This window comes from Lutra lutra, chromosome 16, assembly GCF_902655055.1.
Source record: "Lutra lutra chromosome 16, mLutLut1.2, whole genome shotgun sequence".
Lineage (NCBI taxonomy): Eukaryota > Metazoa > Chordata > Mammalia > Carnivora > Mustelidae > Lutra > Lutra lutra.
The window spans coordinates 42997680-43014633 of NC_062293.1; the positions used below are offsets into that span (position 1 = coordinate 42997680).

Consider the following 16954-nt stretch of genomic DNA (forward strand, 5'->3'; position numbering starts at 1 on the left):
CCCTCACCAGCCTGTTAACTCATTAATCTGCCATACTCCACCCTGATTATGCCACGTAGTGCGGCCAGGGCAAGGGAGGGACTTGGCTCTGAGCTGGGTACTCAGGTCAGCCCTCTCCCAGCTCTAATGTTCCAGTCACCAGCCTGTTAGCAGCAGGGAGGTATTTCTCTGAATGAAAAACCTTGGGAATGTTAGCTGGGCCGAGGAAGGCTGTGAAGGCAGGAACTGCATTCTCCCTGGAGCCTGTGCCAGGGCCAGTTTGGCCCAGCCCACTGGTGAAGTTGGGGAACAGGAGTTGATCTAGGGAGGAACAGCTATCCCTTCCTTCTTCTGCCTGCTTCCCTCTATGTACCTACCATGGACAGTTCCTCCCAGCCACCCAGCCCAGCAAGACCCGGCCACAGGATTCAGGGCCTCAGAGCGGGTACCTTCCTGAGTTCCAGACCTCTCTGGGCTGCTGCCCTTTTCCCTGAAGTTCCCTGAAGTTCAACAGCCAACACCATTGAGGTTGCTCTCAGGGCCTGTGTTTGCCATGGAGTGAATGAACAGCGCGGTAGCCCGAAGATTCTGAGGCTTGTTTTGTGCACAAAGGCCAAAGTTATGTCCCGGATCTTGTGATTTTGGCCCTGTGGCTGCTTTTGTGAGCCGCCTCTGAGAGGAGATGGTCTGGGAGAGTTGGCTAGGGATGGAAGGGAGCTGAACCCAGACCCCTGGGCTGTCCTGGTCCTTAATGCTGCTGTATGCTTCTGGCCACTCTCTGCCCAGGAAGTCACTAGAGTGTCTGTACTTAGCTGTGAAGCTGAGAGCCTGGTGAGGTCTTGTCAGAACTCTGACTCCAGCATGAAGGTGGCTCTCTCCACTAACAAGCTGTGTGACCTTGAGCTTGTCTTGCCTTCTCTGGATCTGTCCATTTTTGTTTTTGTTTTTTTCTTTATTAAAAAAGATTTGATTTATTTATTTATTTGACAGAGAGAGAGAGAGATGGAGAGAGAGGGAACACAAGCAGGGGGAGTGGGAGAGGGAAAAGCAGACTCTCCACTGAGCAGGGAGCCCAATGTGGTACTCGATCCCAGGACCCTGGAATCATGACCTGAACAGAAGCTAGATGCTTAATGACTTAGTCACCCAGGCACTCCCCGTCTCTTTTTTTTATAGAGTACTTGGACTCTGGTGTTTTAGAGTCTTTGGATAGGTTGGGTGGAGACTCAGCCCCGCCTTTGATGGGGCTAGATAGAAGGCTGTTGGATGGAGAATGGATGGGTGGATGAAGGATTGTCAGGCTAAGTTCCTAATGGGAGTTCCCACGCTCAGGAGCTAATGGAACCTCTTGGGCAGGAGTATATGTGTGGGGTTGGGAGAGGGCTGACAGCATGGGACACTGTGCTCTTTTGACTTACCACTTGCCTTCTGTATGGCAGTGGAGCTCAGGATCCTCACCTCTCTATGTTGGCCAGTATTTGTTGAGAACTTGGAAGGCTAGGCTGTGTGTATATGCATACACGTGTGCAAGTATGTATGTGTTTGTGTTATGTATGAATATATACATATATGTGCATTGGGAGAAGACAAGCTGGGAGGTGGGGGATGGAGGTGTGAGAAAAGAACCCGGGGAAGGATTGACTATTTTTGAGCACCTATGGTGTGCCAGGATCTGCTGGCCTATTCACCGACACTGCCTGATTAATTTGCCCCATCCCATAGTTAGAGAACTCGACAGAGGTTGGAAGTGTTCTAGTGGGCCCCAGAAGCTGACCTGGGGCTATCCCTGCCCTGCTAAGCTCAAGAGACAGACAGAAGAGAGACAGAGGAACAAAGGCCCTCAGAAAGCAAGGGCGTTCAGAGCCCAGAAGGCAGGCACCCACTCCAAGGAAGCCAGCCGGGGCTGCCTCCCCACTCCGTCCTCTAGTTCATGCCCTTTGGACTGCTGTATCCTAGCCCCTTTCATCTGGTGCCAGTTTCCAGAGCAGATGAGGCAGTGGTGGGGTGGGACCCAGGAACCCCAAGAGTCTGGGGCTGAAATCACTTTGGGAAGTGTCAGGGCAGCACCAGAGATCGGGGGTGGGGGACTTGGGGGAGAGTTCACCTAGTCCAGGTTTGCCCCCTACACTGAAGTTCCCGACACTTTGAGCCCCCCTCTGACTTCAGCATCTATGGGCGAAGACCTAGGAGTTCTGGCCTTACTTCCAAAGAGCTTAGGGAAGAGTCACTGGAGACCTGGGCTCTGCTCTTAGGAACCTGGGGAGAAGGGAGGGAGAGAACAGCCTGGGACCTTCTCCCAGCCCCAAGCAGATGGGATGGAGCCTAATCTGCCCCAAGGTATGGGCCCTGAACCTACGGACAAGCCCAGGCTCCCCTTGCCTCCATAGACTTGTAGGACTGAGGGGAGAGGGCCTTACCCACCCAGCATTCCAGACTGTGAGGGTCCCCAGGCTCTGCTCATCCTCCCCACTTCCCCAGCAAGCTGAGTGGGGGAGGGGAGGGGTGCAGAGCTGCTAAAAATAGCAGCAGCAGCGGCAGTTACAAGTCTCCTTGAGGGGTCAGTGGAGCCCAAGGTTGGGGAGGAAAAGAATGGAGGGGGCTGCAGGGAGGGGAACACACCAGCCTCAACTGGGGCCTCTTGTGCCTCCACCAGGACCACAGCCCTATGGTGCAGGGATAGAAGCACCTAGATATGCAGGGACACATGGACCCGGACACCCAGGTAAAGAAGGACAAGCCAGGTGGAGAGGCACACAGATGCAGCTCTTTGCACATCTGGGGCTTTTTCTTCCCAAGACCCTCAGGAATACCAGAGAGACCCAGCTCTGCTGCCCCCAACCCTTCAGCCTTCTCTCCTGTCCCAACCTTGTTTTGACCTCCAAGGACTCTGCCAGGTTGGGTGTGTTGTCGCTTTGAGTTGAGAGGGCTAAGTCTTCCTTCTCTGATCCCTCCAGTCTCATCTGCTTGGGGCCCAGGGTTGGGAAAGGCCAGTGGGCAGTGTCAGTGACACGACTGCAACAGTGACCAGACTCAGGGTACCACGCAGGTGGCTCGAGTCTCAGGAATACCACCTCAACTTAAGCAGCAGGTGTCTTCCTGGCCTGGCTGGTAAGGACCCAGCAGGGCAGGACTAGAGATCTACCAGGGGATGGGCAAGAAGTGAATGGGCAATGAGGGAAGAGGAACAAGCGGAGGCTAGGCTGGATAAATAAATAAATGAATGACCTCTCTCAGGCATGCCTTGTTTCATCCCACCTTTACACCTTTGCCTGGAGATGCCAGAGGCTCTTCTGTCCTCAAAAGAAGGTGACTCTCTTTCCCCCATTTCCTCTAACCAGCCAGAAAATAGGGCCTCATGACAGGAGGGGGCCTGCCAGCTGCTGGACCAGATGTTTCAATTCACGAACACATCCCCTTGCTAGATGCAAATGATGTTTAAGACAGTGCCCATCAGAGCAGCAAGTGAGGGTCGAAGGCCCTTAGAAGCACCCTGAATCCAACCTTCATCCTTCCGTACTGCTAGTCTCATCTTCCTGGTCAGACCTGGACCAGCTGGTGCTCCCTCCCCATTCCTGCCTCAACAGTCTGTCACTGGGCTCTTCCATTGACAATCTGAAAATCAGCCCTTCTTGGTGCTGGACAGCTCTGGATCCTGGAGGACCACGGCCCCAAGTGGGGCTTTTGGTTTCCTTCCAGCACCACCCGCTCTGATTTCCTTTGATCTCCATGATGTTCAGTGAAAGAGGTGGGACAGGTGCCATGAACCCCCAAGGAAATGGAGGCAAAGGAAAGTGATGTGAATTGCACAAGCTCACCCAGCCAGCAAGAGCCAGAACTGGGTTTAAGTCCTGGGGGGGTCCTGGTTCACTGATGAGCACTCTTCTTTTCTTCCTTAGGGGATGTCCCCTCCTCCCTGAGGCATAAGTTGGCTCTCCACACTGCCCCGATAGCCCCCCTCCCAGGCTCTGAGACTCCCTAGGCACCTGCTGGCTGATGGGACCCAGGCCAGACACTCAGCAGGTGGCTGCTTGGGGGACAAAGGAGCTGGTGCTCAGCTGCTGTGCTGGGAGGGAGGGAGAAGCAATGGGGGGTGGGGTGGAGGGATCTGGTCTAGGAGTGGGGAGAGGCAAGGTCTGCTTCTGTGCCTTTAATAGGGAGCAAGCATGCAAAGGGGGGGGGTAAAACAGCATGCAAATGAGCATCTGTGTGGAGGGGGTGCTCAGTGGTTCAGGCACTTTTCATAGGGGCTCTCCAGTTCTGTCCTTCCAGCCCAATGACCAGCTGAAAGGAGGGTCCTGAGGGTAGAGGGAGGATCCCGTGGGGAGGGAAGACTGGGGGACCAAGGGAGATGCTGAGGTTGATGTCAGGATTCTGACTGGGACCCTGGAGACTGCAGGGGATGTGGGAGGTTTGGGGGAAGAAGGGAGAGACCCACTGCTTTCATTCTGCTGCATGGACATGACTTGTTGCCAGGAGGGGCCCTGCAACTGCTCTTTTGGGGGGTTAGGGGACACCTAGTCCCAGCAAAGATGGGAAGAGTTGTGATGAAGGGCACCACAATGGCTTGCCCTGGGGTCCCAGAGGCTTACTGGACCTTCAAAGACCCAAAAGGTGAGCCCTCTAGCCTCAGACAAGAAACTGACCCCGAGCAGTCCCTGGCTAGGAATCTCCTGTGCTTCCGAAGGCCAGGGGTTGGATCACGTAGGTGCTGTTTGGCATCTCATTTGTATCTCATTTAATTAAAATCAGAGGGTCCAGGTCTAACTGAGAAGGCAGTCACAGCTGAGCTTATCATTAAGAAGGCAGCTCCCCCTCTAAACTGGGTTCCTTTAAGGCGTTCATCATGTTGTATTCCTACTTATCAAACACCTGATGGGGCTGGATAGAAGGCTGTTGAATGGAGAATGGATGGATGGATGAAGGATTGTCAGGCTAAGTTCCTAATGGGAGGCATTTAGCTTTTAGAGGACAGAGAGCCCTCTGGGCTGGATGATCAGGAAAAGAGGGTGTGGGAGAACTGGAATAAGCAGAGGGACACAGGATAGCATTTCAGGAATGGAAAAATGGCTGAGCAAAATTGTAGAGGTTGGCCCAAACAAGACATGAGTGGGGTCTGGGGTTTACCCTAGCATCTTCCACCAGTCTCTCCATGGCCCCCCCTTCCCATCACCACTCAGTTTCTTCTCATCTCTTGGCAAAGTCCCTTGTCCCTGCTGGGCCCAGCCAGGACCTCCCCTGGCCCTCCCCCTATCCCTCTTGCCAGCCTGCCTGCCGGCAAGACTGCAGACTGAAGCTGGAGACCCAGGTTGTTGTTGGAGAAGAGGCAGATTTGTTTGCTCCAGAGCCCGCCGAGAAATCGCAACAATCAATGGCCAACAACACTGCTGGCGGCTGCAGCATCGATCTCCCCTCCCTGGGCTGGCAGCTGGGTGGCAGGTAGGCAGGTGGAGGGAAGCTGGGGCAGGCTTGGCACCCGGCCCTGTCTAGGAGCTGAGTTGAGCTTCAGGCAAGTTTGGGCTTTCCTGCCTGGTTGGGGGGGAAGGTGGGGAGGGGTGGGCCTCAGCAATGGGGCTGAGGGGTTAGGCTGGGGTTAGCCTGGAGGCCAAGACAGGATTAACTGGTCCTCTCATTCACCAAGGCCCCCAAGACCAAGATTCACTTGACTCCTAGCCTCTGCTCTGGGCTCCAAGTGTCTGAAAGAATGTTTGATTCATTGCCACTAAGAACTGAGCAAGATAAAATATCCCTAGTCTACAGCAGCAAGGAAGAGAGTAGACAGGAAGCTAAGCCACTGCCATCATCAGAAATGTGCAAGAAGAAAGTTAGGTGACATTTACAGCTCTGTGCAACCACATGGGCTTGAACTTGGTCTATGGAATGCAGGTAGTAACTTCTATCTAGAGTTGGGATGAGAACTAAATGAGCTAAGGTATGGAAAGCGCTTAGTACGGTGCCTGGCACATAGCTGGTACCTAATACATGTCTGCTAGTATTGCTGTTATCATGGTGATGAGAATGAGTGACAGTCGCCTGGGTTCCCATGAGCTTGTACTAAAGCTTTGCCTCTGTCTGGGGGGGGGGGTGGACACAGCCCCAGGTTTTGCAAAACAGGGAAGCACTTTGGAGTAGCCTACTTAATGGCAGTGAAGCCCAAGGTCAGTGACTTAATCTCTCTGAAACTCAGTTCTTCCATCTGTAAAGTGGGGATAACTGGTCTCTTGTATTAAATAGAAAGAGCATGTGAGGGGCACCTGGGTGGCTCAGTGGGTTAAGCCTCTGCCTTCAGTTCAGGTCATGATCTCAGGGTCTTGGGATTGAGCCCCGCATTGGGGGTCTCTGCTCAGCAGGGAGCCTGCTCCACACAACCGCCCCCCCCCCCGCCTGCTGTTCTGCCTACTTGTGATCTTTCTCTCTCTGTTAAATAAATAAATAAATAAATAAATAAATAAATAAATAAATAAATAGAAGAGCACGTGAGAGGCTCGGTCTGAGGGTTCTGGGCCAGGCCTCATGCTTCAGTACTTGTCTGTGGCATGCATGAGAGAAGTATGGATACAGGGACTCTAGGGACTGTTCTCTCTGGAGAGGTGGAGGGAAGCTGGGGCAGGCTAGGCACCTAGACTCTGAAAGCTCTGTGGACATGAATTATTAGATGACTCCCAGGCCCCCACTTTCCCATTCAAGGACATGCTAGGCTGAGAGCTGCTCCCAAGGTTTCATGCTGGCCCCTCTGAGCTTTGTGAGGATGTCTGAAGCTGAGATGGATGGGGGGCTATGGTGAGAAGCCCGACGACATGGGGTTGCCCCTCCCTTTCATTAGTCCTTAATTTCATACAGGGCACCTCTCTCAGCTGGCAGAGGTGGTAGGCAGGTGCTGTGGGAGGGAATCAAGAAGACCAGGCTCCGGGCTTACCTCCACTGCTGTCTGCCCGTGCAACTCTCATGAAGTTATTCAACATGTATTTAATGTCTGTCATATGCCAGGCTCTGTGCCACTGGGGACACAAGCAGGGGTGGCTGGAGAGAGGCTTGAGCTTTCTCAGAATGGCCATCAGCATCCCACTCTCAAGCCACCTCAGGCTGACGATGTGACAGCATAATTTGTGGAACGAAAAAACTAAGTCAAGGCTATAATTTATAGTGGGGATAATTGGCCAACTGTTAGGAAAAGGAAAAAAAAATCCTAACATACAATCTATGTAAAAATAGTGTGCTTGCTAGGCAAACTCAGCCTCAAGGAACAGGATCCGCTGCTGCGCTCCCACCTCTCCTTTCTGACCCTGAACTTGTTCCAAATAGGACTTCTTGGAACTGCCCCGAGAGAGAGGGGCTGAGCAAATCAGACTTGGTTGCCTCCTTTCTGAGCTCAGTCTTGCTCCTTGGAGAGAAACAGCAAGCAGCTGTGCACTTGTGACCTAACAAGATGGGTACCCTGATGAGGGAAAGTGGGGGCTGGTGGGAGGCCGAGAGACCCCTGACCCAAGCTAGAGGTCCAGTCGGATGAGGTTTCCCCTGAAAAACCAAAAATCCTGCTGAAGAATTGCAAGAAGTGCCAACCAAGGCAAAACCCAAAGCATGAGATAGAGTGAGATTGGCCCAAGAGCGGAAAAGAATTTCATGCAGAAGGAATGGAAAGAGCCCAGAAGCTGTTGAGAGCATGGATGGTTTGGTGGATTGATTGGCCTAGCTGGGTGAGTGGGCTTCCTAGACCTGGTGCTTCCTGCTGGAATTAGTGTGGAAGGGGACTTGAAGACCCCCCTCTGTCTTTCCCACACCTCCCAGCTGCTGGCCATGGCTAGCAACATTGTTTCCCCCACTCCCCAGACTCTTACTTCTAGATCCTGGCTCTTTCTCCCTCAGAGCAGGCCAGCAAGCTGGGGACCCAGAAATCTGCATGACTTGACAAGCCCTTGGAGGCCCTGATGTGCTCCTAGGCTTGGCAACCATCAGGTGGTGCAAATGTACATTGAGCACTCCAGACAGTGGAGACTCAGAGAGGGCAGAGGTGAGACTTGGGCCACCCAGGGGGCCTGTGCTCTTCACCATCAGGGCTGAGAGTTCCTTCACTAAAGTAATCCCTTTTTTCCCATCTTTCTTGTTGGGGGGATGGGGTCCCCAGCTCTGACACTTCTGCCCAGACGGGACGCAACATCCCTGAGCTGAGATCAACCAGCACATGCGGACCGGATGGACTAGGAGGGATGGGGACAAGGAGGGAGGGGGCATGCTGGAGGACTTGGACATCTACGTCTGGGTGGAGGGAGGGGGTATGGAAGCCAACATTCAGAATTCCTCCCAGCATTCAGGCAGCCAAGGTGGGAGGGGCATGAAAGCTCTAATTAAGCCCAGTTTCTAATTAAGCCCAGCCCCTGTGTCGCCTCACTCCCCATTATTGTCCCCAAGGCATTTTAAGCGGCCACCCTGCTGAGGAGGCTGGGACGGCCGCCAAGGCCTGCCAAGCCTGATGAGCCTAGACCCAGGAGGGGCAAGAAGCCAGCCCAGACTTCCCTTCTAGTCTCTGGGTCCTCTAGTCTCCTCAGAAGCCTAGGCAAGCCTCTTGTGTACCATGTCTACCTCTGGGGCTCCCAGTGACAAGTAGACTGCATCCCATGGGGCCTTATCCCCATCAGCCACTTCCTGACCCCAAAGTGCCAGACTTGGGGCAAAGGGACCTGGCTTGGGCCTAGGCTGCAGCCCCCAGATTTTGAAATGTACTGTTAGAATTCCACACCTCCCATAGAGTCTACAGGAAGCTGCAATTACCATTTTAGGTTAAAGCAGCCCTGGTTTGTTAACCCTTTCCGCACTGGGACTCCTGAGGCCAAGCCCTCCTCTTTCTCTCCTTCCTCCTCCAAGCCTTGCCTCCCAGACACCATCCCCTGGTTCCTGACAGAGAGAGCAGCCCCTGCTTGTGGTCCCCTCCCTCCCTCTTTCTGCCACACACGCTCATCAGAGTTTAGAGACTGGAAGCATTGGGTCCAAGGTCACAGGGCCAGCGAGGCAGCCTCTGGCCTCTGTCCCGGGAGAGACCCTACCCCACCTCAGTCTGTACCACTTCCACCTTCACAGTCTCCCCAGGCCACATTCACACACGCAGAGTTTAATTAACTTTATTGATATTCAGAAATTAGGAGAATGACTAAAGGTAATTGCTCATTAAAAATCATTAAACTGACACAGCAGGCCCAGGCACACACCACCCCTCCCAGAGAACGGCTTTCCTCCATGTGGCAGGATCCCTGGGGTACCATCCTCTGGTCAGGAGGATCACGGTAGCCCACAGTGCCCCTCAAACCAGAGATGATATTACCGCACCCTCCCCCCACCGTACAACTGCGGGGTGGGATCCAGAGAGGGGTTGAGCCAGGCCCAGGGTGGTCTTACCCTTCCTCCCCCCACCCCACTTCTAAGACCTCCGACATCTGGGGCCCTTCTGCCACTTCTGGGTGGCTCCCAGGGCATCTCATGGGCTGCCCAGAGCTGTGTCCCTCAACCTATGTGTGAGCAAAACTCTGGGGTGGGGGCGATCTTGAGGCCACAGGAATCACGCTGTACCACCTAACCCTAACCCCAGGTCTTTATTCCTCGAGGCCTGCCTTCCCATGGCTGGAGTCCCCAGGAGTCCCGAGATGGCCAAATGCTCTGCCTCTCAATGAGACAACTCAGTACCCTCGCCACTAGGACCTGTAATCTCCATGGAGATGGAGGGGCATGCCAGGGCTTGTCCTGGTCCAGGTCCTCTCTCTTCATTCCTGGCACTGCATGGCTGCTTCCTTTTCTCCCTTGGGGAGTGAAAATAAAGGTCTTGCCCAGCAGGTGAACTCCTAGCCCCTTGGGCATGTGGCCCCATCTGCATTGGAGAGGTCCAGCTAGGTCAAGGAGGGACTCTGGCTGGGGGAACCCAAACTCTTGGCCACAGTGGACAGATTCCTCCCAACACTTGCGCACTTACGCCCAGTGGGGGTCCCCCAACTCTCAGCCACACCAGCCATCCATCCTCCTGGAGACCCACAGTCTCACTCCAGCCTTGCAGGGAGCTCTCTGGCAGAGGCTGTGCCGCACGCTAGCGGCCTTACACACTCTTCTCACTGGCTCACTGCTGAGCCCTCACCCGACATCCAGACCTCCGGAGGGGCAGACATCCTTGGTTGGACCTGTTATTCCAGACACACTGGGCCCTGGTTCACACGTTCATACTCAGACCTACACACCTGCACAAGAGGCTTCAGACACAGGCTCTGAGCCCCAGGGGAGGTGTCCAGAGCAAGATGTGGCCAGACCTGGGAGACCCGGCCTCCTAGGGACATCCTCAGATGGCTGGGCAAGGATGCAGGCTTCTTGCTTCCTCTTCCTGCTCCCAGCAGGGTGGGGTTTTGGGGGTCTCCTTGCTTCCCCCACCCTCCCGCCCACAATGTGAACACTGGGTTCTGAGTTCTGCGCACCAAGGGAGGACCTGGCGTCAAGAGAGGAACAGACGAGGGCAGCCAGGGGGCGGGGCGAGGACACCCTTCCACCCACACCGACCCTGGCCGGGGAGGCTCAGAGAGCAGCTTCGGCGTCCTTAGGGGCGCAGAGCGCAGAAAACTGCCATCCAGGGACCCAGCCTGAGCCTGGGCCCGCTGCCCTGACCTCCAACCTGAAAAGATCCAACGAGTAGATTAGAAACTCCCACCTTCTCCCCACTCTACATCAGAAGCTATGAACCATATACTTTGAGGGACAGCGGGTGCCAATTCCAAGCAAGGTGCAGGCGAACCCAGCAGACGACCGGCTGCAGTGGAAGAAAGACCTGGGGGTCTGTAGCTTTGGTGAATGTTTGTTTGAGCCGGGGCCGTGCAGGTCCCGTCGAGACTTGGAAACCTTCCTTCCCCAGAGGCACAGAGCCTTCATCCTCTCCCTAACGCTCCCTTGCTGCTCACTTCAGGCCAAGCTTCCCTCCACCCGGGACCAATGAAGTTGGAGACCGGACTGCGAGCAGAGGACCGGAGGCAGCAGGGTAGGGTGCCTGCTCTCCTGCGACGAGTCTGCGGCCGTGGGATGGGCCGGGGCTGAGCAGGTTCCGCGGGCCGGGAGGGAGGAAAAGCTCCGGAGTGGGCAAGACGGAGAGTGCAAGGAAAGGACTTCGGAGAGGGAGGCTCTGGTGCAGAGTCCCTAGCCCAGGACCTCAGCCGTTGCGGCCCATCAGAGCGAGTAGCCGAATCTGGGGCCCCCGCTCCCCCGAGTTTCTCCCTGGAATTGTACTCTAGGTTCCGACTCCCGCGTGGCTGCGCGAAGCGGAGGGAGGTGAACGACTTCCCAACCCCGGGGTCCGGCCGCCATCCGGCTCCGTCCCTCCGCAGTGAGGACGCGGGGGGCCCCAGTACGGGCAGCAAAGTCTAGCGAAGTTTGGCGGGCAGTAGGGGAGGCGGGACCACGGGAGGCCAGCAAGACCATCCAGACTCACCGCCCCTTGCCCTCTTCCCCCTCCTGCACGCGCCCGGGCGCTGCTAGACGCCTGGAGTGTGGCGAGGTAGCGCGCGGGTGAGCGCGTGAGTGTGTGAGGGGAGGGGGTGGCGTGATGAATTGCAGCAGAGAAATCCCATTAGATCCGGGGAGATGATTAAAGGCGAGGTCTTGGCTGGGCGCGAATGGCGGGAGCCGCGGCAGCTTCCCGCGGGTTGGAGCCCGCGCCCCGCCCGGCTCGGCCGGCGCGGGGGCCAGCGCAGCCGGCGGAGCGCGGTGCTTGCGCTGGGGAGCCAGATGCGCGAAGCTGGGCGGCGGTACGGTCCTCTCTTCCCACCCCCGGGACCCCGCCCCCGCCCCCGCCTCTGTCCTGCCGCCGGACGCCGGGGTCCCTTACCGTGAGCCAGGAGCGCCAGCAGTGAGGGCAGGAGCAGCAGAGCTACCGAGCGCATGGTGCCGGTTGCGGCCGTGCCCCGGGTCGGAGCTACGGCGGGGAAGCGGGGGGGCTCGGCGGGGCGTAGGCGCGGGGGACAGCGGGGTCCTGCCGGGTAGAGGGAGCGGGGCCGCCGCCGCCGCGCCGCCAGCGCCTGACAGAATCAGCACCACGGCCAGCGCCTGGCGTCGGCGCCGGGGATCGCCGCGCGGGGCTGGGGGCGGGGGCGCGGGAGGAGTGTTTACCGTAAAGTCTCAAGCAAAGGCGCAGAAGACCCAGCGTCGGGAGCACACGCTCCCGCGCCGCCGCCGGCTCTGGGGAAGAGCTGCCCTGCTCAATGTGGGCACACGGCCCCCTCCCTTCCGTGCTGCCCACGCCCAGCCAAGCCTGCCACCCTTTCCCTTATTAACAGCCTGCCAAGGAAGTGGGGTCCTCACCTGATTTTCCATGAGAGTGCAACCCCCTCTCCACCCCTCTCCACCCTATCCTGGTACCTGAGGGCACCAAGGGTGACCTGGGAAGATGTTCTCGAGTGAGGCAGCTGGCGAGGCCTGCGTGCCCTTGTGGCAGCTCCGTCTTGGGCTCATAATGAAGATGGTTTTTGAGCATACAAAAGACAATAAATTATTACTTTGCGCTCAATAAATGCCAGGGCTCCAGGCAGCTGCATCAGCAGCAAACTGTGCTCACAGAAAAGCTTAATTATCCTGATATTATAGTTAAAAGCCAGTGGTACTCGCGTCCTGGGAAGACATTCTTCACAGGAGGCAACTTGGGCCAACCTGTGGGCAGCTGAAGGTAGTATTCTGGGTCCTCATGCAGCCCAGGATCTCCAGGACCCTGTTTTGGCAACATGCACCCCCCACCCCCAGGACCAGAGAAACCAAAGTAACAGCCAGTGAGAACAGACCCTTCATGCCTATCCTTGCCCACTTTCCTGGAACTGGTGGAGAAAATGGGACAGGCATGGAGGATGGGAGCCTTTCCCTAGGGTTATTTTAGATAGAAACTTGAAGGAGGCTCAGGGGAGTAGCCAGGGAGGCTCTGCCATTCAAGGACATGGAAAAATAGACTTCCATGGCTCTGCTTGGGCTCAGGAGCTCCAGTGAGTCATAGGGCAGCAGAAAGGGCAGTCAGAGCTGTGTCATCCCTGAGGGTGATGTTTAGACATAGGGGTTTCTGGCTCCATAGATAGGCTCACTTGAGCCTCAGTGGACACAGTGGGACATGACCATATGACTGATGATATTCCCCATAGAGGAAGAGGAGGGCTGAACAGCTTTCTTATTAGTGCTTTTCACATGAACTTGGCTCTTCCCCAAAGCTTTCAGAACCTAGTGATTGTCCAGTACCCTTCCTGACTCCATCTTGGAAGCAGGTGGCAAGACTTCTCTTCTTAAGTCTCATTCCTCCGAGAATCTTTTGATCCTTACTACCTCCACTGTCTTCCAGCTCAGCTCATTACAATCTCTCCAGATCCTCTTGCTGTGGGCTCTGGGGAGTCGCCTTGAACCAAACCACTACCATAAAGAATCCCAGGCAGCAGGCAGGTGACTTATGGAATGGAGGATTTTTGGATAGTCTTTTCAAGAAGCTGAGAAAAAAAAGGACAGTAGCAGAAGATTGGCGGGGGGGGGGGGGTTGACAAAAGAATCAAAGGTGAGGAGAGGAAGCCAGGAAAGGTGCAGAGGAGAGAAAAAGTTTTCAGGAAAAGAGGGAGGTAGAAGGTTCTGTGGCTGAGGGAAGTTTGGGGAAATGCTGGTAAATGGCATGAGAGTCCTCCTTTCCTCTTTAAAGATATTCCTGACCTTCTCCTTGATTTTTGGCCCATTTGAACTTAGTAGCTTGGGAAAAGGAGGGCGAGTCATGACCCAGGGATGGGATTTGTATGATAGGATGATTCACGGTGTTTTGGAGGCTGGTGGGAGGCTTGTCTCCAGGCAGCTGGGGTGGACACTACTCACAAGAAGGGTAAATGGAGACACCCAGGAACTTGCCATGTCTCCTTCCCTATTGCTTGAACTAAGGTAAGCGTTCAGGAGAGAATCCAATGGAGACTACAAGTCCCAGAATGCAGCACTCTGCCCTGAGCTCAGAGGATGGGTGTGTACTGCATTATGGGAAGAATAATGCTCCCGGGTTGTCTCTCCCTCCTAAAGATGGTCAACGTTGTCCCTGTGAAATGGGTTCCCAGTTAGGCTGAGGTGGAAACTGGCCCAGACTGGGAAGCAGTAGAGTTTTTGTCAAGTACCTTGTCTATGTCCTCCAAGAGACCCATTCTGCCCAGAGCTCAGAGACAGTTGTTTAATTGTCTGTCTTCTCCATTCATTGTCAACTCCGAGAAGGCACAAAACATATCTGTCTCCTTCATTCCCAACCTAGCTCACTATGTGCCTGGCACATAGTAGGTGCCTCATAAATATTTGTGAATAAACGATGCGGGAGTAGTGGAGGTAGTGTGGTGAGGGAGGATTGTCTAAAGCCCAAGGCAGGTCATTGGTGCCAAATGAGTGCTGTGAGATCCTGGAGAAGGGGGACAATTGCTTCTTGTGGTGGTGAGGGGAGGTCATTGAAAGCATCACACAGAAGACGGGTGGACTGACACAAAGTCTTAAATAAGTTTTAGGTTTCAGGCAGCGGAAAGGAAGGGGGAGGACATCCAAAGTTGGGGAAGTGGCGTGTACGAAGACAAAGTGGTGGAAAATGCGAGAGAGTCTGGGGTCAGTGAGAAGGCTTGGCTCTGGTAGAGTGGGATATCCTTGTAGAGATCTAAGAGGGAGGATGTGGGGCGGCTTGTGGCCAGACTTGGTGGTCATCTGAGTTGCAAGACATTCTTGGGGGCTCTACTGAAGGATTTATCCCATCACAGAGATATCTGCACCAAAACAAGGGAGTCTGGAATTATTAAGGTGGGTTTTTAAGCACCACAGCAAGTGGTAGTAACTGAGAAGGGTTCAGAGCTGACCCTGAAGGTTGGAGAGTAGGGGTCTGAGTTACAATGGCTGTGCTAGTACTGAGGGCCAGAGAGAGAGAGAGAGAAGTGGGGCTCTCCAGTCCCAGGGACCTTTGCAGCTTCTGCCCAGACAGTGGCGGACAACCAGCCCACGTCCCTGGAGAAGCCACTTCCAAACAGCCCATTAATTTGCAGGATCACAGGCGCACTGGTGACTTATTTTGAAGTCTCTGTCTTCAAATGGATGACACTTGCTTTCTGAGCGAGAGGAGAAGAAAACTAGTCTCCTCTGAGATAGTTCTCGAACCAGAGCTACATCTTCTGTGGAGCCAAGGGGGTTTGGGGGCTTTAGAAAAGCAAGGGCAAGAGACTGCCTGCCACCTGACTCTGGAGATTCCTGGGGACACAGAGCTGTGGGTTCACCTCCACCCACTCCTCAGGGGGTGCTCCCAGACCTGGTAGCATCTTGAACAGGCTGGGATACTATAGCCCACCCAGGCTTCCAGGAGTACCCGAAGTCAACCCTTTGAGTTTAGGGGTAGGAGGTGGGCCCTACCCTCATAAATGGTGAGTCCTGGAGCCTGGGCATTTGCTCTCGCTCCGGGAGCAGGACCACACCAGGTGTAGCAAGAACCCAGGATGGATGGAGACGGCAGCACATAGTGGTTTGATGTGAGCTGTTTTCCAGCTCCAAACCAAGGCCTCCAGCCTGCCCATCACCCCCAGCCAAGGCCTTTGATCCTCTACAGCTCCATAAATGTTTAATGCCACTGGCTGGGCAGAAATGAGGCAGGTGCTGGGACAGAGAGACTGGGAATAGGACTTAAAATCCACAATGCTGGCCAGATTATTTTCACGTAGGAACCCTGGAATGGGTGGGAAGAAGCCTTTCTCCCTCCATGTGACAGAAGTCCCAGGGTTCAAGTTTGCGGCACTAATAAAGGAAACTCTTTGAAAACCCACCAAGGGGCTGAAAATAAAATGAATAATCAATTGCAACAGCCTGATCCCGAGCTTGATTGAAGGAGAAAGATGGAAAGTTAAATGACAATCAAATGCAAATACAGCTCAACAAACACCATAGCAATTATCAGGAGAAGGAACCACTTGGTGTTTGCAGGCAGTGGGGGTTGGCAATTTGGAAGCCTGGGCCCGTGCAGAGGTGACTGGCGTGGGGCCGTTTTAATGGACAATTAAATAGATGCAAAAAAATCCCTGCATCTATTTTGCATATACTGCTAATGAGCGGGGATCCAGAATCCTGGCATCCAGGGGGAGGCTATGCCGAGTTCTGTAGCTGCCTCTGCACCATTTCAGAATCGAAGAGGCTCCGGGTGCCTGGGAGGCGAGACTAGGGGAGGCACATGAATCAGAGGACCTTGAGAGGGTCACTCCAGTCTCATTGGAATCTTCACGCCAGCTGGTGCTGAAGGGATGAGTGTGGAAGTTGAAGGGAGCCCGTGGGGTCCTCCAGGAAAGAGCTTAAGGTGTTGGCCTTCCAAAGGCCCAGAGGCCCGTGAGAACGGCCTTCTCCTCTAGATTTGCATAATGTTTTGCATCTCATTTGAATGCTATTAATTTGGTGTCAGGCTAGGTTGGCATGGAGTAGAAAAGAGAACAGCTGGCCTTCTCCCTCCCCTCTGTACCCTGAGGCTCACCCTGAGCCTAGCCCTCCCTAACTTGGGGAGATTGAGGTCTCCCTTCCACCACCACACCCCAACGTTCCCTGTCACTTGGGAGTCTCTTGGTGAAACCAGCTCCCAAAGGCCAGGCCTGCGTGGGCAGTGTGGACACGTTCAGGGTGATACGGATGAAGAAATGATCCCTTGAGGTCACTGTCACCAGACCCACAGATACCATAGGATGATGCTGGCAGCCTTCTCCCCAAGCAATCAGGTGGCTTGGCTTGGAAAGGGTCCAAAGATAATAACCAGGAGAGGGAGGGAACCAAGACAGGTGATAATCCCAGAGAAATATAGAGGGCTCTAGAAATAAAATTCCCTGAACTCAATATTTCTAGTACTTGAACTTACATAAAATACACTTGTCCAGAGGCATGGGGTTCATGGTGGTGTGGCTCTGGGCCTGGTGCCCTGGTACCAGGGTGATGGCCATGTGAAGAAGGGATGGGGCACCCAGGTAGGGTG

The 16954-nt window shown here is 54.8% G+C and overlaps 1 protein-coding gene across 4 annotated transcripts in view; it reads right to left on the reverse strand.

The window, feature by feature from the left end:
* The window catches only part of SEZ6 (seizure related 6 homolog), a 44541-nt gene extending 32512 nt beyond the window's left edge, over positions 1-12029 (reverse strand). For all 4 annotated transcript variants that reach the window (XM_047709048.1, XM_047709047.1, XM_047709046.1 and 1 more), the window contains exon 1: positions 11819-12029. In XM_047709048.1, coding sequence (XP_047565004.1) covers positions 11819-11873 — 55 coding nt within the window. In that variant the 5' untranslated portion in view covers positions 11874-12029. The remainder of the gene's footprint in view (positions 1-11818) is intronic.
* Between the last annotated feature and the right edge of the window lie 4925 nt (positions 12030-16954).